This window comes from Cannabis sativa, chromosome 9 (genome assembly GCF_029168945.1).
Source record: "Cannabis sativa cultivar Pink pepper isolate KNU-18-1 chromosome 9, ASM2916894v1, whole genome shotgun sequence".
Classification (NCBI taxonomy): Eukaryota; Viridiplantae; Streptophyta; class Magnoliopsida; order Rosales; family Cannabaceae; genus Cannabis; species Cannabis sativa.
The window spans coordinates 5,620,342-5,642,997 of record NC_083609.1 but is presented as its reverse complement, the minus strand read 5'-3'; the positions used below and the strand labels follow the sequence as shown (position 1 = coordinate 5,642,997).

Genomic DNA, 22,656 nt, shown 5'->3' with positions numbered 1-22,656 from the left:
TATGAAAAGCTCAAAGTTTGGGTTTTTGTTTTGCTTTTTCCAAATTTTGTGGTCAAATCCCTCTTCCAAGCAAAAGAAAACCCAAGAAAGAAACAAAGACATGGAATTTGAAATAGTTTTGGCGGACATAACAATAAAAACTAACCGTTGAACTATGAAAAAGATGCCCTGTTGGTATCCAACAAAAGCCAAACATGAGCCATTATCATTATTCATTAATAAATGGGTAAATAGCTACCTAAACTTTTTATGTCGGTAAGCGGCATAAACTCAATATTTATTTTTAGCGGCATAAGTACTCAATATTCGTAAAATTGTAATTTTCTTCCAATTTTATCTGTACAAATTTTATTTTAAATTTATTAAAAGAACATTTAGATGTAATTGATACTACATATTTCTATTTAGACCCAATAATCAAGAATTTAAGTCTTATATGTTTAAGACAATAACAGAGTCTGTACTGATAAAATTAAAAAAAAATTTAAAAAAATTATAATTTTACAAACATTGGGTACTTATGCGGCTATACTGCTAAAAATAAACATTGAATTTATGTCACTTATAAACATAAAATTTTGAGTACTTACGCCGCTATTTACCATTAATAAATAAGGGAGTTCAATTCCACTTTACAACACCTTTTAGTGATGTACTTCTACAACACCCTCCCAAAAACATGTTTCTTTCCTAAGAAATATAACAAAGTATTTAAAATTTTAACACAATAAATTATTCAAAGAAATAATATATATATATATATATATTTATATAAAATTATTATTTTCCAAAATTGGGAAAACACCTCACCTACTATTATTATTCTGAAAATATATAGAGGTTGTAATTATAATTACATAAAATTAAATCAAACATAAGAAAGTAATAATCACACGTTGTAGCGTTGTGGTGTAAAGTGTTTGGTTTCTTTTGACAAAGACGTGACCGCAACATAAGCCGCATACTCGTCTTCATTAATTTTAAATTAAAACCCAACTTTTCCTTTTAATTATCATTCTTTACCATAAATAATAAATAAATTAATTAATTAAAAAAAATAAAAATAGTGTTTAATTTATTTGTTCACATGGAATAATGTGACAACATCATCATCATCATCATCGGCTTCCACGAGCTGTGACCTAGTTTATTAAGAATACAATATACTTGTTCAAATTAAAGTTACAAGGCCATTTCAATCTTGTGACACTTTCAAAACCCAACTTTTATTTAAAAATAATTAATGTATATTTATTTCCTTTCATTTTTTTACTACTATAGTTCAAGTTTAAACCGGCTTATTATTTAAATTTATAAATTTGTTTCGGAAATCTAATGTTACCTGCTCTCTCAAACAAACTTTGAAGTTTGAATTACTCAAAGTCCACTTAATATTTTGTTTTGTATTTGTATTAAGGTTTGTTAGCAAAACTAATCATCCTCAACTTATATGAAATATTATTTTCATGAAATAGTTTAAAGTTTAATTAAGATTTTTTTTCATCATTAAAAATCACTCCAAACTATGGAGACATAATAAATAATTTTTCATGTTAGGTGTCTTTTAATAAACATTCGACAAAAATATTTAAATTTAACCATACGAATAACCTTTTAAAAAAAATTAATAGTTCCAAAAATTTAAAAGTATGATTTAATACATATGTCAAAGTTTAAAAAAAAAAATTATTTAACTAACCTTACAACTAAAAATTGTTTACAAAATAATATTCTCGACCTTGTCCCAAAATTATATAAAGGATTATTTCACAAATATATAAAAATAATAAAAAAAAAAATACAATTGTACGAAATTTTAAATATTTTTACGATTTTTATAATTTTTTTTTATAGAATATAGTCTTTTTTATATTGTACTCTTGTTAATTTGTTGTTGATTTTTTTTGTTATCAGTATATTATTTTTTTTGTTGTATTGATATTATTTAGATGTTATTTTCTTATTAGTTTTATATAGTTTTCTTGTTATATTTGTAATTATAATTTTTTTTTACAACAAATAATGACTTATTTAATTATCCAATTATATAATATGTTCTCTTGGCATACATCTTTTAAAAAATCTAATTTTTTATATAGAAAATAAATTAAAATTGTAAAATTAATATATATTTTTCTCCTTTATCGTAATTTAATTTAATTAATTAATTAATTTTAGACAAATTAAATAAAAGAGTGCGTGTTTTGTTTTTCAAACTACAGCCTCCACTAAGCTGTACTACGCGTTTCGTTTCGCGTTTCCATTTTTATATTTAAAAAAACGTCATTTCTATAAGTTCTTCTTTCTCTCTTTTCTGGTTACTATTTTTCTTTTTAAAAATCCCAACTTTGAATCTAAACGGACTCTGAGTCGAGTTGAGCTGCGTAGACATGGCCGAGTTCAACTCGGGCTCTCTCTTTCTCGTCACCTTCAACCTCATTCTTCTCCTTCTTCTTACTTTTATACCCTTTTCGATCTCTCAAACGACGACGGCAGCGGCTCCTCCTCCTCCTCCTCCGCCGGCCAACGAAACTTGTAATGGAATCTACTTATCGTACGCCTACACCGACGGCGAGCGTATCCCACCGAATCTAAAGAACGATCGATCACGTCAGCCTTACCGGTTTGAGTCTACGTTGACTGTGCTCAACAACGGGCTTGAGGAGCTCAAGTCGTGGAAGGTCTTTGTTGGGTTTCAGCACGATGAGTACTTGGTCTCTGCTTCGAATGCTGTTCTCGCTGATGGGAATAGTATTCCCGGTGGTGTGGGTAATGGAACGGTTTTTGCTGGTTTTCCGATGACGGATCTGAAAACAGCTATTGAGACTGCTGGAGACGAGACCCAGATGAGTGTTCAGGTTAAATTGGTTGGGACTCAGTTCGGAGTTGCCTCACCGAGTGTTCCTCTACCCACTAATATTTCTCTCGTTAATGACGGCTTTGTTTGTCCTAAACCCACTATGCAAGGTCAGTTCATTTAGCAAGATTTTGACTGTTCTTTCAAAAATTGATTTTTGAGTTTTGGGGTTTTAATGGTAGTTCTGAAAATTTGAATTTGAATTAGGGTTAGTTAAGGGAGAAAAATAAAATAAAGAAATTGAGTAAGCTTAATGTGATGAAAGCTATTATATGTCATTGTATTAGGTATTAAATACAATGAACAAGTGTTAAATCTATGATTTTGAGTAGTTCATTTAATTGTTTTGAAAGTAGGTGAACATAGTCTTGATTTGAATTTTAGACATTTATTTTCTGAATTATTGTGTGAGGTTGACCATGTCAACTTCTGTGGTTTTTTATGAACTTTTACCTTTCAAAGATAATGAATGTTTTGTATGTTTGCGTTTAGATTACATTACTAGTTTAGTCTCTCTTTAATGTTGTTTCTTCTTGTTCTTATTCAGGGAAGAATGAGATGCAAGTGTGTTGCACAGTGGACAAAGATTTCAAATCAAATGTGACAGTAGATGATGAGTTTCTGCCACGCCAAAATGGTGATCTTACAATTATGTACGATGTGATCAGAACATATGACTCAAATTACTGGGCACAAGTCACAATGGAAAACCACAACCCTCTTGGGCGTCTTGATAACTGGAAATTAAGTTGGGATTGGATGAAGGACGAGTTTATTTACACCATGAAAGGTGCTTATCCAACTGTGCTTGATTCTTCTGACTGTGTTTTTGGGGTACAAGGTCAACACTACAAGGACCTAGATTTCTCTACTGTGTTTAATTGTGAAAGAAGGCCAACCATAATTGACCTCCCCCTAACTAAGTACAATGACTCAATCCTCGGATTCAAACCTTATTGCTGTCGAAATGGTACCATTTTGCCACCACAAATGGATGCAAGCAAGTCAATCTCATCATTCCAGCTTCAGGTTTTTAAAATGCCTCCAGATGTCAACAGGTCTGAGCTCTCACCACCTCAAAACTGGAGAATCAATGGCACACTGAACCCTGATTATAAATGTGGCCCTCCTGCTCGGGTAAGTGCTAGCCAATTCCCTGACCCCAGTGGTTTGCCCACAAACACAACTGCTGTGGCTAGTTGGCAGGTTGTGTGCAACATAACAGTGCCTAAGGATTCATCGCCCAGATGTTGTGTTTCGTTTTCTGCTTACTACAATGAATCAGTTATCCCTTGCAACACTTGTGCTTGTGGTTGTTCGCGTACAACAGACCGTACTTGCAGCACAAGTGCACAGGCCATGCTTCTTCCACCAGAGGTACTTCTTGTTCCATTTGAGAATCGAACTGCTAAGGCCATAGCTTGGGCCCAACTGAAACATCTACCAAATCCTAATCCAATGCCTTGTAGTGATAATTGTGGAGTAAGTATCAACTGGCATCTGGCTACTGACTACAATAAAGGGTGGAGTGCAAGGATCACACTCTTCAACTGGGATGAAACTACTTTCCCTGATTGGTTTGCTGCTGTTCAAATGAAGAAAGCAGTCCCTGGTTACCAAAAAATGTACTCTTTCAATGGAACTACCTTGGAATTGAATGGTGTCAATAATACCCTTTTCATGCAGGGCAACGAGGGTTTGAACTACCTTGTTGCAGAAACAGATGCCCTCAACCCAGAGAGGGATCCCAGGATTCCTGGAAAGCAACAGTCAGTAATATCATTTACAAAGAAGCTTACCCCTGGAATCAAGGTGGCTGCTGGAGAAGGGTTTCCCACCAAAGTATTTTTTAACGGCGAAGAATGCTCATTGCCTAAAGTATTTCCGACCAGCGATCAGAGAAGGAACTCGGTCACAATTTCTTCAGTACTCATGTTGGTCTTGGTGCTCATATTGATATAGTTACATCTGGGGATGATGAGGAACTGGGTAATTTAGTAGCTGCTGCTCTGCTGCTGATTTTTTTATTCTTTCAGTGATTCAGTTTAACATTTTAGGCTCAATCAGGAGTTTGGCAGCCTCTTTAGTTAAACTGGTTGTGAATTCTGATTACAGCTGGTGGAACTTGCTGCTTGCTTAGTTTTGCAGGAGTATATATACCATACTAAGGAACAGCATGTCATAATATATGTAGTCGATGTAAAAGTCTATTTTGTGTAAAACATTGTTGAACAAAGCTTCTTTTTTATGTGCTTAATCTTTTTTCATGTGTACCTTTACGAATGGTGTATTGAACTTTATGTTCAATGTCCGAGTCTAGTATGGTTAAGAACAGTTTTTGTGAGTATATATAAATTATTTTAATTAACCTGTTAACTTATAGAATTTTGTTAAACATAATCAAGCTATTAATAATTAATAAAGAAATTGATTATAAATAAAAATAAAAGATTTTTACTTAGTTTCGTAATTAAAATTTACAAAATACAATTTAGCAAAATTTCTGTAAGTCTGTAATTTTGGCCGCCCCTTCTACAACACGAGCCCTGTTATTTATAGAATTATGATAGCAATTGTTTCATTATTATCTAAAATATAGTTATTAAATGTGGAGATTTCTAGTGTATTATATATCTACTAATTGGTGGGTACGATTTATAATAAATAACTGTTATTTTATGATCTCGATATTCATCATGCTTTACTGAGCAACTTCATTATTTTTCGGGATATACACTAAGTGATTGACACATGTTATTCACGATCCTCCACGCGAATAACTTGAATAGACTAGCTTTTTTTCCTGATCGCTTACAAGAATGAAGTTTGGCTAAAGAATTTCTCTCCTCATAAGTAAGCTTTTTCAAGATGTAAGTTTTATGCGAGCTGAGTTAACAGTATTCATCTCGCAACAAGCTTGCCCTTCCTATTTGTGCAAGTTATGTCTTATATCTTGTGATATTCGAGATGAGCCTTATTGATGGCACATTCGCCTCGTTGCTCATTCTGACATACTCAATGTTTGTCGAGAAGACTTCCTTCATGTTTTCTCTTCGCGGGGAGATCATTTAAAATTTTGTACAGTATCACAAAAATAGATCTATTCATTTATTATTCGAAATATGAGTATAACATTACATTTTGATTGTTTTAATCGGATGAACTACTTCGTGTATAAATTATAAAATGTCAATGTAATGCTCCCATTTTCGTCTATTTCATTTACCAACTTAAGCTTACACAGTTAGATTTGTACTATTTTCGTGCTTAGTTAAAATATTACAAATAAGATTATTTTGTAAAATGGTACAAAAGAAAAAGTATTTTCAGCTCAAATTCAACAGTAATAATTAAAAAAATAATCTCAAATTTTGTTATTATTCTACTGTGACAGACTCCAGTACATGAGAGAAGAAAATACTCCAAATTATTGAGAATATTAGACTATACACTCGAGTCGGGTTTTTTTTGGCACGGTACGAATCTGAATTCGGGAGGCACGAGCATGATATGGCACAAAAAAAGATGGACTTAGATATCACACGAATAAAAAGTATAGACTTCAACACGACAAACACGAATATAGAAAAAAAAACACGAAATACATTCATAAATAAAAAGTTTTATACTTTAATTATTAATATAGTTAAAAAAAAAGCGTATAAATCTATTATTTATATTATTTTAAATATATATTGTGTGTTAATTTAATAGTATACAAAGATATTGATATTAATATATTTATGCTTAAAAACGTTAAAATTATTTATTATTATTTAAGTTTAAAAATTCAGTTATTACGTCAAAAAAAAATTCAATGAAAAATAAAAAAGGAAAGGAAAATTTGATTTTCTATACTTAGAAAATCAAAAAAAATTTTCCCTAAACCAAAAATTTAAAACCTAAAAAAACTATTCCTTTTTTTTCAAAACCCCAAAAATACCCCCCTCACAATATTCTCTCTCTCTGCATCATCTCTCTCTCCCTCTATCTCACCCCAACCGCCCACCCTCACCCGAACCACCCTCACCCACCCACGTCAACCCCAACGCCGATCACCACCCTCACCCCCGTCGACCACGACCCCAACCCCTCCGACCCCAACCCCAACCCGAAAGAGCAACCCCAGTCTCTGAAATTTTTTTTTTTTTTTTCTGCGATTTTGGAGAGAGAGGAAGAAAGAGGTCCGACCGGCTTTTAATTTTTATTTTTTTTTTCCTGCGATTTGAGAGAGAGGGGAAGAGAGAGGTCCGATGGTCGGACCTTGGGGTCCGATGGGTCCGATTGGTCGGACCCCATCGGACCCCATGGTCCGACCATCGGACCTGGGGTGTGGGATTCTTGGGACCGGCTAGATAGAGAGAGAGAAAGAGAGATAGTTTTAGTTTGGGGGTATTTTTGGGGTTTTGAAAAAAAAAGGTATAGTTTTTTTAGGGTTTAAATTATTGGTTTAGAAATCAAATTTTTTGATTTTCTAAGTATAGAAAATCAAATTTCCCAAAGGAAAATACACACTTGTATAATAAAGGAATATTTTTAAAAAATATATACATATAAAAATAACATTAAAAAAAATTATAAAAATACGGTATGTATAGAATTTTCAATATTTTTAAAAATTTTAGATTTTATTTACATAAAATATGGTCTTTTGGTGTATTTTTATATTGTACTCTTGTTATTTTGTTGTTAATTTTTTTGTTATTTTGATATTATTTTGTTGTTTTTATATAATACCGTAAAAATACATAAAAAAAAAAAATTGAATGTAAAAATATTAAAAAATTATAAAAATTAGTGTTTTATAAATTTATATAATTATTCTTATAAATTACTTGTATTTAGGCACATATTTCGGTCCATATATAAGCACGTCAAAGCATGACACGGGTTTGAGCATGACAAATAATTTGGGCTCATAGACCAAGTTGACTTACCCTCAATAGGGATAAGTTGAGAAATATCTATTTTTTTATATCCATTAATCAAAAATATCCTCATATTATATTTTATTAAAATATATTCACTTTTATGAGTGAGTTTTCCAATATACCCTCACTCTTTACTTTAGTCTAGCATATAATTTACATTAACCTAGGGGGTCTAATGGAGACATCATCTATAAAAGTAAGTATATCTTAAAGAATATGAAAATGAAAGTAAAAAATTAAAACAAATAAAGTAAAGTGGGTATATATTATAATTTTCTCCTAAAAAATATGGGTACATCACGACATAATCATATTGTACATATAAGTCAGGCTGGACCTTTATATTTGAAGCAGACTTTTTAAAATTATAAGTTGGGCCGGACCTGACCGCCCATATGTACAACTCTAGTTGAGAGTGCTGTTTTTTTGAAAAAATTGCATCACATTAGGGACTAACTTAAAATAATTACACTCTTTTTTTTTTCTTTTTTGAAAGGGAAAATAATTGATCTCCATGTGGCACAACTTATTAAAATAATTCAAAAATAACAACCACAACTTACAGTTACACATATATTTGAGCAATTCTTTAATAATTGATATATTTTTCACATAAATTGAGAAAGAATGTTCTTTAGAATATTCTCTTTCAAGTGTAATGAGTACAAAACAGCCATTTGATGTTAAAATCATACCAAAAATGTGTGAAAATTATTTGATGTTAAAGAATACTGTTGGAGATAGCGATAGCTAGTTACTCACCAACCAGAAAATTAATTATATTGTTATTATCTTAATTCATAAATTCATAATCAAATAAATCTGTCTTAGCTTAAAGTTGTAGAGAAGAACATGGTTGAGAGTAAAATCTAACATAATAAATGAGAGAGCTTCTTAGTACACAAAAACAAAAAACGAAACGAATACTCAGACTTGAGTCATGAGCAATGCAATACAATATGTACAATCAAAGTTAAGAAAAGAAAAAAATGGAAGTGAAACATAAAATAAGGGATGGGGCAAACTTCATGTGTTATTAGAGTTAGAAAATGATCCTAAAATAGTCTGCAAATGTATCAACAAAACCTACTTACTACCCACAATTGGAGATGTACCCAAAAACTAAGGGAAGAAGAAGCTATGCCAGTAGCAGCATCAGCAGCAGTAGCCGAGATGTAGTGGCGACCCCGGTCAAAATTTACCGCCAAAGCCGCACAAAATTTTGCACTACACCTGTTGCATAATTTGGCATGACACTTTGTTTTTTTCTTTTTCATATCATGCAATATAGTGAATTTTTTTATAATCCAAGCACATGGTTGATCCATATGGAAATAATACCAAAATGCCTGATCTTAACAATGTCCTAAGCAGCAGAGCAGAAAAAAGCATGGTATATTCACATAGAAAAGATATGTGGCTAAATGAAAAATCAAGAAGTCCAAGTTTCTTGAATTAGACAAACTTTAAAATCCACCCTATGGTTGCAGAAGAAGGATAAGTTTCAATCTGTCACAGCAACTATATACACCAGAAAATGCCAAGTGTATTCTACACAGGAATGTTATCCAAGGAATACCCATCAAAATCAAACTGATTTTCAGCTGGTGTAATGCCTTCTTGCTGTTAGGAAAACAGAACATTTCGATAATAATCAGTGTCTATTTCGATATACTAAATAAGTTCATAAAGATATAAAAAATGGAAACTGACCTGTTTAAGGAGTGCACTCATTAAATCATCTTGACCAAATTGTTCAGGAAAGAAGCCGGTGTCGTTGCCTATCTCGGGAATCCTTTCAGATTTAACCCTCACCGAGTGGTCACCGTGATGAGGATTAAGGTTCTGATTGATGTTATGTGAGGTCCCATGATCATTTTCTCCCATTGAGAATATGGTCTTGCCAGAATTGGAATGATTCCTAACTGATAGATTTCTTTGGCCAGGAGAAAATCCTTGATTAACCATGTCAAAGCTACCTGGTAAATTGTTTGACTGTCGCGAAGCATCGAAGGTCAATCCTACATTCTGTATGTCCCAATCATTAGATTTATGATGATTCAAATCGTTAAATATATCGTAACTTGCCATAAAACCTGAAGATCCTTTAATTTCCGAGTTAACATCTTCTTGGAATGCCCCTTTAGATGCGAGACCAGATATGCTTGGTGGATTTCCAAGAGGGAAACTGTTGCCTGGCAATTCGGAGGAGTGGTTCATGGGGAAATTCAACATTGAAGAGTTTTGCATAACAGGATTGTATCCTGCTCCCCTGCCATTATCGGAAATTCCATTTCTCCCTAGAACCCCACTTGTTACCATAGGCTGCGATACAGATGATGGAAGCCTGGAAGCATGACTGCTGGAAGATTCATTTAGAATTGGTCCTCTAGATTGGGATTGAGCCATCTGCATAAGTAGAGGGCTATTTTGGGATCCATGGGGATTGACTTGCATATTCATCCCAAGAGATTGGGCCGACTGGTGCAAGTTAGTAAGTTGTTTCGGCTCCATATTTGTAGGAATTCCATGAAGCAAGTTCAATGGTTTACCATTACTTAAATGTTGTTGCTGCCCCTCTCCAAACCTCAATTTTGGATTTTCGAAGCTAAACAGGTTCCGTTGGTCGACAATGGGCAAAGGTATGCCAGATTTTGGTGTTGACCGACCAAGTCCGGCTGCTTGAAGTGTGGCAAGGCTTTGTGCAGGAAGTTGACCAGTCACAGCTAGAGTTTGAAGATCCATACCATTTAATGATGTCATTGGCCCAAAAGTTGGATCTTGGGGACTCATGAAAGAGTTATTCATATTTGTTTGGTGCTGCCCACTGAGTCTTCTAAGGTACAATCGATATTTCTGTTCCACAAATTTGAGTTTGTCACAGATCAGAGAAAATATTAAATACACTACCACAACAATAATTTTAAGAAAGCAACCAGACAACATAAGATAATTGCTAAATTTTTATCTTAAAACCGAACACAATCGTCTAATACCTGAAGATGGCTAGCGACATTTTCTCTAGTGAGCCCAGGAACATTCATGAGCTCTAGAATTTTTTTCGGAACAGCCTCTGCATTAACATGTTAAGTATGAGTAACATGATAGAGAATTTCACAATTTCAATGCAATGCTTGAGCAAATATTAGACTCTAATTTCTCCCAACATATTTTTCTTCAAAGAATGTGGACAAAAAAGCAGAAAGAGATATACTGCATTGGGGGGAATCATAACAATGGCTTCCACATTATGAATGTTTGTACATTTAAATCCAATTTTCTAGATTCCTAGACCAAACTTGAAATGAAATAAACACCATAATCTCAAACCAGATCATTGAAAGTAAAGAAGAGAAAGAAAGTAAGACATGAAGGAAAATACTTACTATCAATGCCTAATTGATTAACAGCACCCACAAATTGTTGATGGAGCTCAACAGACCAAACCACCCGCGGTTTCTTTAGCGTTGAGGAATCATCCCTGTCATCACCATCTTCCTCATCATCTTTCCTCTTCTTAGAAGATCTCCAGTTCCCTTCATTGGCTGAGGACGAGTAATCGGGTTCTTCAGATGGTTTAGCTAGCCGATCTCCTTCTTCAACGCTGCCAGACTGTTCTATTTCCCCTCTCCATTCATTCTTCTTCTTCCTAACAACATGTTGCCAAATGTTCTTTAAAGCCTCAATGCGAACGGGCTTGATCAAGTAATCACAAGCACCATGAGTCACACCCTTCATCACAACATCTTTACCATCATCCGCAGACATCACTGAACAAATTACAGACATTATATATATCAAGATTTACTACATACAAACATAGATATACAAACTAGTATTTGGCTTCTTAATAGGAGGGTTTGTTAAATCTTTGACAAAAACTATAATAGAAAGAAAAACAGTACTTACTGATTACAGGTAAGTCCATCTCCAAACCAATACGCTCCAGAAGTTTGAATCCATCCATGTCTGGCATGTGAACATCACTTATAACAACATCATACCCATTTTTATTCTCTCTTAGCAAATTCAAGGCATGTTCTGCTCGATTGCATTTTGTAACTGCGAAATTCTGAAACAATTTGAGTAAATCTATTTCAGTCATAAGAAAGATTCAGAAGAAAACAAAAGAGGGCCAGAGGATTCTAAATCTACAGAGAGACATAAAAATGAAAGGCTTAAACTTTATTTGTTTTATTTAAGCTTCAAAGAGACAAAAATCAACACAAATTTTTGACCCATTTAGAACCAGTTCAGCAAACCCATGATTTAAATCTTAGCTTGAGTATAACCTAATCTTAAGAGAGTCAAATTCATTCTCTTTTCTAGGGGTTTTTTCTCACCAAGATTCAAAATCCCATGAACAAGCACTGTAACCAAAAAATTGCAACACTCACAAAAAGTCTAAAATATTATATACAAAAAAAGTTTGAGCTGTTAGAACAAATAAGTGATAAAATTAAAAAAAGAAGAAGACTTTACCCAAATACAAATCCAGAAGAGAATTATAATTACCAAGAAAAAAAAATTAAAAACCTTCATAAAGACATGTTCGAAGCATCTTCTCCAAGATCATAAGACAAGTAGGATCGTCATCTACAACCAAAACTCTTAAACCCACGGGAAACTGGTCGGAAACTCCGGCACCGGAAGTTGAAGTCGACATCGATCCCTTCACGTTACTCAGATTCATACCCAAAAATAAATAAAGCTTCACTTTTAAAGAACACCCAGATGAGATTGAGACCGAATTTACATGCTTGAAGAAGTTGGGTTGAAAATTAATAAACCCAGCTCGAGATTCGCCACCATGAACGAGATTTTGATTTTGATTTTGCTAAAGATGTAATCTTTGTTTAAAAAAAAAAAAGATCAATAATTTTGGGTCTGAGATTGGAGTATAACCTCCCCAAAAAAGAAAAATAAAATAAAATCAAGGAAAAAAAATAAAATAAAAAAGAGAACTCTGCTTTGTCCCTGCTCTGCTTCAAGCTAAATTTCTCTGTTTTTGCGGGTTTTTATTTTTAATTTAATGTATTATTGAGTATTATATTTATATAATAAAAAATACAAATAAAAATAATAATTTTTATTTTTAATTAAAGAAAAAAAAAGTGGGTCACTGGGTGAAGGAGTGGATCCAGCTCACATATAAGATTTAACTAACCCAAAGCATCTAAATCTACTCTAAGTTAGTCCAACGTTTACTTCAGTTTTATGTCCGAATTTACTGTTTACCTTAAAAAATGAAAAATAAATTAAAATAAATGTTTTAGAGTAAAAAAAAATTATTATTAATTTACAACTGATGATAAAATAATAATAATAGAAAAGGGAAATTTTGTTTAAGATTTATCAGGTTGTATTTTTTTTTTTTTGTTAAATTGTTTGATAATATTTGGAGATATGTATTACAGTTAATAATATTAGGAAAATGAGTATGATTACCAATTAAGTTTAATTCATGATTACATATTACTTTTTTTTTATTGTTAATTTTTTTTAATTGATTGTGCAATTTTTTGGGAGGTGTGAAATGATTCATTGTGTATGGACGAATGAGATAGTTCTATTTTTGAAGTTCTACATTAATGAAAAATATGAAAAAAAATGGAAACTTTTGTATTGGGATATTTTATTTTTTATTTTTTTGATAGAGGGATTTTTTTTTTTTTAATTTGAGATTACTGTTTTTGAAATATCTGATTACAATATCAAACAAAAACAGATACAAACAATACAAAAATAATGATATAAGTTTCCAATTTTGAATTTGACTATCAAAACAAAATGGGCAATATGGAGTAACAATGTATGTAGTGAGAGTTTTAACAAAAAATGACAAATGTTTTATTTTTGAACACAATGACAAATTTTTTTGGATGTGTAATAAAATACTAAATTAGTTACTCATTTATTATTATCTCTTCATAGGAAAATAAACTGCCATAAAAATTAGATTTTGAATTTAAAGTCTTAATTTTTTTTTTTTAATGAGTAATTCCTTATTTGGGTCGTGAATGAATGCCAATAAAAAAAGAAAGTTCACATTTTGGTTACTATTTATTACAAAACATAAAATGACTTTCATTTTATATTACAACAATTATTATTATTATTATTATTATTATTATTATTATTATTATTATTATTATTATTATTATTATTATTATTATTTTGGTATGTACGCATGACTATATAATATATCAGTTTCCTCAACAATACAAAAATTATGGTAATGAAGATTGTCAAATTTACCCTTTCTTTTTTTTTTTTCTGTTCCATATGATTGGTCAAATATTGTAATAAGCCCTTTCGATTATTATTTATATTTTATATATATTTTTCAATCCCATTCAATGAATTTCTTTTTAACATATTTTATTATATAGTAATTCTTCAATTTACCTCATCTCATCTCATTGTCTTTAACTAAATTAATTCTGATCTATAGTGACAGTGAAAAAATAATGTTTTTATTATTAATTAATTAAAAAAGAAAAAGAATATGAAATATGAATGGTGAAACTTTATGCGAGATAAGATAAGACAGTGGCGAGAGAGAGCAAAAAAAAAAAAAAAGTCAGCGTGTGCCAATGGATGGAATCCACGTAACGGCGTAACGAATGATAAGGTAAGAAAGAGAAATGATAGTTTTGTTTATAGAAACATAAGTAAACGGCGTTAAAAGAATGGCGTTAATTGGTATTATTATATATAGTGTATTTGCGTTCTGACCAGAATTTTGTTTGGGTGCCACGTCATATACCCACTTCCCTCAGCCGACACATGTCATTTGCCGCCGCATCACAGGATAAGGTCTCCATGGCTTATAAATGCTTGCCCTTTCTACACATTATTACTCAATTTTCATTATTATTATTATTTATTTATTTACCTATAATAAAATCAGAATATACTAATTAAGACTTTCTATTTAGCATCAATATCTGAATTTTTTTTATTATTTAAATTTAATATTAATTATGAAGGAAGCTATTTAAGTCTAAGTGAGTCGATCACTTTACTTAAAATAGGATCGGTTTTAAGCTATTTAGAGATTGTGAGTAAATAAAAATATTTGGGCTTTATATTTTTTAATTTGTAAATTAAAAAATATTTTTTTTATTTATTAATTAACTAAATTTACCTCTAATTTATATTTAATTAAAACATATCTCTTTTATATGTATTGTATCCAAAATACCTTAATACAAGGTAATCACGTGAAAAGTATCTTGAAGTGATAGGGTAAAATTGGTAAAATATTTAAAAAAAAATAAAAATAAAAATAATAGACTTTAAAAAATATGATAAAAATAAAAAAGAACAGTATAAAAATAATATAGAATCTAATTTTCTCTTTCAATTATATGTAGATGGTAGCTCTTGTTTGTATCTCCTTTAAATAAAATTTAAGAATTTTTACACTATAAATTAAAATTTAATTATATTTTATAATTATATTACTACAAAATAAATTTTTATATTTATACTTTCTTATTTTTTTAATACTTTTGTAAGTTTTAAAAATTACAAAAAAAATACCGATATACACTTATATTTTTAAACTTTCAATTTCAGCCCCACCCTCCTTCATTATCCAAAAATATTCTACATCCCCTCCTTTGTCAAAACTTCCTCATTGTCGCCAGCATCCATCCATCAAACAGAGATCATCGACTTCAGTCATTGCTATCGCATGCCTCCAGTTTGAGTCTCTAACAGTTATTTACCCTCTTGTTCAACTATCTCTCTTTTCAATCTTTTTTTTTCTACTATTTTTGTTTAAGCTAACATTCTAAATTATTCTTCTCTTTTTGTTTTTCTTGGTTTATACTACATTAGCACAAGCTTGATCTAAATATTTTTGCACAATTATTGTGTTTATTTTTCTTATTCTTTAAGTTGATATTTTTGCACAATTACTGTAATTTTGTGGCCTATAATGTGACTAAATGGGCGTTTACTAATAATATAAATGGCATGATAGAGGTATCTACTATCCCAAGTGCTATCTTTTGTAATGATCATGAGGTATAACTCATTTTATTATATATAAACGCTTTTATTCAAAAAAAAAAGTTAATTTTTGTGTATATGTATATAAAAAATACATGTCATGTGTTTGATATAATGTCCAAAAGAAAGAGTGCATCTTCACTTGTGCTTTTTTTTTTTCATCTTTAAGTTAATCTTCTTCAAGATATTATTATTATTTTTATTTTATTGATCTGAGTTTTATAAATTAGTAATTTTATCTTAAGATCTTAAATAAATATGTTGATTTATTGTTGTTTATAAGATGTTTTGTAGTTGCTTTCATCATTTAATTTATTCTATTGTAATTGTTGTTATTGTTACATTTCATTTGATTTATTTTTGTTGGAAAAGCTCAAATCTAAATCTCATGTATAAAACTCAAATTTAGAGTTTTATTATTCAACAATCTCCTTTAAATTTAGTTCTTTTATCTTTTTTCAAATAATCTTAGCTTTCAAAAGTAATGCTTATTAATGTCCATTTAACTCACAAGTTGGTAAAGTTATTTTTTTACTGGGTTGTGCATAGATTTTGTTGCTATATTTGATATTTCTCTAAAAAATGTAGTTCTCATATTTCTTTCGCGTTGTGTTAGTGTTGTTTATATGTTATTTTCTAAATGCTTTTATTTTTGTGTTGTTACTTTGTTACTGCAGTTGAATGCAAAAAAAATTAATTTTTAGTTATTTTGTACTTCAAAATTGATTAGAAAAAGCTCGCTGTCTATTTCTATTCCATTTGTAGGTTCACATTTTTTTCAAAAGTAGATTATTAATTTGGATGTCTTTTTAGTTATAAATTTTGTTCTGTAAATATATTATAATATGAGTTTGGATATGTGCATGCATATAAAGACACACATGCTACGTGTTTGATGAAATATCTAGAAAAATTGAGTTTTAACTAGCCCAAAGAAAAAAGACATATTCAATTGTACTTCTTCTTCTTCTTTAAGTTGATATTTTTGTGTTGTTATTTTGGTATTATTTTTGTTTATTTTAGTTTTATGAATTAGTCAATTTATCTATAAAATTTTTAATTGTTATGTTGATATAGCGTTTATTAGTTGTTTATATGTTAATTTAGTATCTATTTTTATTTTTTATGTTCTTATTTTGCTACCATAGTTGAATGCAAGAAACTTGATTTCTAGTGACGATGAACTTTAAAGCTAACCAGAATAGGCTTGTCACCCATTTTTATTGAAGTGAGTTGCATACATTAAGTGTACAAGAAAACGTTCCAAAGTCTTCTAAGAAGGTTGAAACTACTGTCCATGAATTAATGATTGAGAAGTATGTTTGGTTTTGGTTGTATGAGTTGAAGAGCAACATTTTTTAAGACACGTTGCTTTCATATTCTTGTAAACTTTTGTTAACCCGTAAACTTTCCCTGGTGACGTGGATATTAATGTTTGACACATAATGTGGAGGATGACATCACAGAGTTGAGTAGATCCGAATCATAGCAGTTGACTTGGGAGGGGACCCTAGCCCTGCGCCCAAGTTAACTTCGGGATCTCCGTGATAAAAGTTCGACCTTCAATAACTTGAATCCAAATCACTATTTTTTTAGTATTTTGTACCATGAAGACATTGAACAAATTAATCCAAGGCCCAAAAACTGAAATTACACAACCCTGAAGCCAATCTGGGCACTTAGGGTTTCACTCAACGCCCAAGTTGACATCCTCAACTAAGATTTTGGTTTTCGGGACTGCTTTAGTGCAAAAGGGTCAAAACCTGCATTGGGACATCAACTAGACATACCACGAACATATTTGAGGCATCAAAATTTAAATCAGAACAAGTTCATTTTTTAGCACCGGGGACCCTAAGGCCCTGAGCACCCATCGCCTAGGTTGACAATCTGTCAATCTAGGAGCCTTCCAAGTATCAGATCGAAGATCCAATTTTTGCATCTTCTTCATCTTCATAAAAAATAGGGAAATAGGTCCTTTCAAAGAAAAAATAACAATTCTTAGGTACGAAAAATAGGGCCCAGCTCCCAGGTTGACACGTGGGGCTGACCCTACGCCTAGGCTGACATTTTGTCAACCTAGGCCATTTCAAATGGAATTTTTCAAGAATTCTTTTGCCCATCTTTTCCGTTTTCAGAAAATATTAAGATTTAACTAATTCTGGGGACCAAACAGAATTTCTAAAGGGCCAAAGCTGGACCTAGTGCTCAGGTTGACACTTGGGTTGTTTCCGATCAAGGTTAGTAAAAATTGTTTCAAGCATTTTTTCTGTCATAAAAAATAATGAAGATTCAAGCAAACTCGAGAAGAAAACCACAAATCTGAGAGCTTAAAAATAGGGCTCAACGCCCAGGTTGACAATCAACTTGGGATTCTGCCTTCAATTGCTCAAATGTCAAATTCGATGCGATCATTGAATTTGAAATGGTACAAAAAATAAGGTAAGAGACCTCGTCCTCAAGTTTAGAAGCCTTAGAAGTATTAAAAACAAGATTACGGGAGCTCACGAGTAAGTACCCAACGCCCAGGTTCACAAAAGGCCTGGTGCGCGCGTATCCGAATCGGATATCGTTTCGAGCATCTGTCTAGTTTCTCACAATAATAAAGATCCATAGAGTCAGAGAAGTCAATTTTATAATTTTGCATTCACTACAAGAAAATGTTTTATTTCCGGCGAAACTATTAGGGGCAGACTAAATCTGCTGGTAAGAGTAGAATTTTTTTAAAACAAAAGTAATAATATTGAAAGAATTGCTTTGTGCAAGAATTTTCTCAGTATCAAATTTCAAATTTATTAGCAGCGGACTATTTCCGGTGAAAGTCCGTCGCTAATAACATTAAATATTATTTAAAATGTTATACTTTTAATTATTATTGGCGTATCCTATTATTACCGGCGGACATCTGCCCCTAATAATTTTATATTTATATATATCAGAACCCTTATTTATCTCTCCCCTTCGTCTCCCTCTTCATCCCCAAAAATTTTGACCACCAACATTCATCTTTTCCTCTTCATCCTCAATATCAAAACACTTATTCACCTCCATTTGTTCATCGTCGACTAGTCCACCATTCCAAGCACGCAACGATGAGTCCACTCCCTCCACCGTTGTTGACATTCCCATCGCCTCCGCCGGAGTTATCTTCATCATTGTTCAGATATATATGTATAGTTAGGATTAGTTAAATTTTCTCTTTGTTTTCTTTTATCTCACATTTTTCTTTAATTATTTGCAGCTCATAAGATTAAAAATGACCCAAATATTAGATTTGTAGAAAGTATGAATATTTGTATATTTATATATATGTTTATACATATATGTATGTGTGTTTCTATATGTGTATTTTTTTTATATTTGCTTTTAGATTTTATCAAAAGAAAAAAAAAAGAGAGAGAGAGAGAGAGAGAGAGAGAGAGAGAGAGAGAGAGAGAGAACACATTTCATAACAAGATGAATAAAATGGTTGTGAAAACCGTGAGCTTGCAGAACCTTTTCCAGGAAGCACCACTCAATTATGTCAAAGGCCTTATTAAGATCCATCTTTACAGCCATCAACACTCCTTTCCCCTGATTTGTTTTGATCTTGCGGACAATCTCCTGAATGGGGATAGAAGAATCGACTATCCATTTGCCAGGGATGAAAGCATATTGGTAAGGAGAGATGATTTTATCCAAAACTCCCTTAATCATGTGAGAGAGAATCCTTGTGATGATTTTATAACCAAAATTACAAAGATTTATTGGTTGAAAACTTTTCACACGGTCTGCATTCTCAACTTTAGGGATGGGGCAAATGCAAGTGTAATTGAGAACAGCGTAAATAAAACTTGACAATAACGTAAAAATATCATATTTATATAATGAAATTTTAACATTGATATATTAGTTTTATGTACATTTTATAAAGTATTTTAGAGATGTATTTCAATTAATTATATTTATTTTGTGCAGAATTACACTTATTTTCTATTTATTTCAAGTTTAAATGGAAAAATTCATAATGTGAATTGAAAATGAGAATAAATATGTTAAATGAGATGAATATGGTGAATTATCATAGAATTTGGTCAACTAGGATACAATTGGTAAAAAATTCTAAGTTTCTGATGCTCAACACGCTTTGTTTGTGATCGAAAATCAAAATTGAAGCTTCAAGCAAATTTTTAACTATGATGCATTCACACCAAACCTAACTTGGTATAAATGCTAGGGTTACAACTGTCAGATCTCGAGGATGAAGATCTTGTGATCATTTACCTCAAGACGCAACTGTGCACGACTGCGTGGGTTGCGCTGGTCGTTATCCTCCTCTTCATGTGACCTTTCTTCCCTCCGACTAGATCACTGGTTAGAGTTAGGATCAATAGGTCCTTTGCCACGTGGAAGGTTGCGAATAGGCTGATCCAAGTCAAGCCCATCAGGGTTGATTTCATCTGAGCATTCCATGCGGTTACGAGGAATATTAGTACGATCACTATGACGCCTTTTATCGTTAGTTACATGATTACTTGTGTGATATTGTGTTGGGACTCGCAGTTGACACTAAGCACGAGTCTGATCTCTTCCTACAATTTTTGCCTGCAATGTCTGCATCTATTATGGTATTTCTGTGTATTGTGCGGTTGTTAGTTGAATGATACAGTTAGAAGCATGGGCAAGTGTTATTAGTGGAAACTTGCCCACAGTGGCAACATTGAAATTTCTCCAGCATGGCCTGAAAATAGAGGAAATAAATTGAGGGAGATGGTAGCAGTACGCCCTACTCCCCCAATAACGGTGTCAACTGGAGTGGTTCTTCTGCAATAGTGATAAGAACATTGATAGTGCCAATGTTGATAGTTTCATTGTTGTTGTTTGTGTTTGTCTATTTTGTAGCCATTTCGATTCTCCTCTCAAATCTCAAAAGAGTTTATACAAAATGATTCCCACAAGCATCAAATATTATCGGAAGAATTTAGACAACACTAAAAAGTGTGAATATTCGAGTGAAATAAAAACACTCACCAGCAGTTATGCAAGTACTCACCTAGAATAGCGAGTACTCATAATTTTAGCTACAAAATGAACAAAAAAAAAACAAAAATAGAATATAAAGTAGACAAGAAAATTATAGTGGTTCAGTCAGAGCTCGATCTGCTTAATCTATTTTTTGCAATAATTTCAGTTTAGTTTATTAATTTTGGACCACCCCTTTATATGGAAAGTAAGTGTCCATTAAAATTACACAACTGGTCTGACTGTTATTACAATAATTGTACAATTTAATTAAGATAAATATTTGAAGAATAAATATAGGAACATTTTCGTCCATTCTTAACTTAATGACAACAATGTATCCAACTTACTAAGTCGCACTCTGTCCTTTCATATTTCAAACATACAAACTCATATGATCTATAGCGTTGTACTCGCATAATGGGCTTTTGGGCCCATTTGGTTTAGTTCATGAATTTCTATGACCATCCTTGATAGCATATTCGGACATTCCATGTGTTGATGACTTAGAACATTCGAGTTCTTAATGAATCATCGAACACATCAGTCATTCAGACCATACTTATGTAAAGAAGCGGTTTTTACTTGTCGCTGGAGAGACTTACTTGCTCATCGCATATAATCGATATGCACAACCAATATTAACTTCTCTCGATCATGCTTATCAAATAACTATGTTGGGCATAGTATGCGACTAGACCCTATCTCGATCGCATCTTGTTGCAAGTTTGAATCATGTGAGGATGGCTCTGCGAGAGCTATATTATTAAACACGTCATCATTTTTCATCGGGTACATGGCACTACAAAAATTTTACTTTTAGTCACAACAAAATTTGTGACTAATATAAAAAAGTTGTGACTAATTATAATTTATTATTTTTATATTGTGATTAAAAGGTTCGTGACTAAAGATATTAGACTTAGTCACAAAAATTACAATTTGTTGTGACTAAATGTATTTTTAGTCACAATAGTTGTTGTAACTAAATCTAAATTAGTGACAACTTGTGTCTAAATGGTATGTTTTTCACAAGTAATTTTTTATTGTGACTAACAGTCATATTTAGCTAGTCACAAAAAATTGATGTTGTGACTAAAAATTATCACTAAAAGTGTGGATTCACGTGTCAATTTATTAAGAGGCTGTAACTTGTATTTCTAAACAAAAAAATTCACACTACATAACAGGATTTAGATATAATATTAATTAATTTTTTTGTCCCTTTTAATTATAAATTCATCTGAAATGTTAGCTGAAAATGAAATTTCTATACTGATCATTTGATAAATAGAAATTAAAGTAGTGTTTTTGGTATTAAAAAAACTGATCTTAAATTTGATGTAAACAAGACGATAATTGTATCATGTAAATTAAATAAAGTAAAATTATGTTTGGGATAGATGTACGAATTTATTCAAAGACACCACGTACGTTTTTGTCGCTATATATATTATAATTTCACCTGTCATTATATTAGTCAATAATAATAACGAATAATTATTATAATTTATACGGATGAAAGTTATTAGGAGAATGTTTTACGTACATTCATGACCATAATTAAGTAGTAATTTACTATTTCCATCAAAAATACGTCATTCATGTCTTATTATACGTACAATATATATATATTTTCGCAGAAATATATACAATAATTCAATTACTATATTATATTAACCTACAAAAAAATTATATTTCTTTGTTTTTTTAAAAAAATATTTTATATTTTTTCTTTGACAAAGTCATTGTCATGGTGGTATAGTTTTAGAAAACATATTCGTTATACATAAATAATCCGCTTTCAAATAAATAAAGAAATAAAAACCCTAATAAATATTAATT

General features: G+C 31.5%; 2 protein-coding genes and 1 long non-coding RNA gene across 3 annotated transcripts in view; 2 read left to right on the top strand and 1 right to left on the bottom strand.

The window, feature by feature from the left end:
- Positions 1-22,656, top strand: part of LOC133030768 (uncharacterized) — an 85,149-nt gene that overhangs the window by 47,310 nt on the left and 15,183 nt on the right. The window lies entirely within an intron of this gene.
- Positions 2,224-5,114, top strand: LOC115722221 (COBRA-like protein 7). The gene is made up of 2 exons (XM_030651371.2): positions 2,224-2,967; positions 3,405-5,114. Exons 1-2 carry the CDS (start codon positions 2,391-2,393, stop codon positions 4,817-4,819), a joined length of 1,992 nt encoding a protein of 663 aa, XP_030507231.2. The 5' UTR covers positions 2,224-2,390; the 3' UTR covers positions 4,820-5,114.
- Positions 8,645-12,824, bottom strand: LOC115721904 (two-component response regulator ARR2). Its single transcript, XM_030651008.2, has 6 exons — positions 12,325-12,824; positions 11,698-11,850; positions 11,175-11,558; positions 10,785-10,861; positions 9,502-10,644; positions 8,645-9,411 (listed from the first exon to the last, which is right to left on the bottom strand). The coding sequence occupies exons 1-6, from the start codon at positions 12,479-12,481 to the stop codon at positions 9,340-9,342; spliced, it is 1,986 nt and encodes a 661-aa protein (XP_030506868.2). The 5' UTR covers positions 12,482-12,824; the 3' UTR covers positions 8,645-9,339.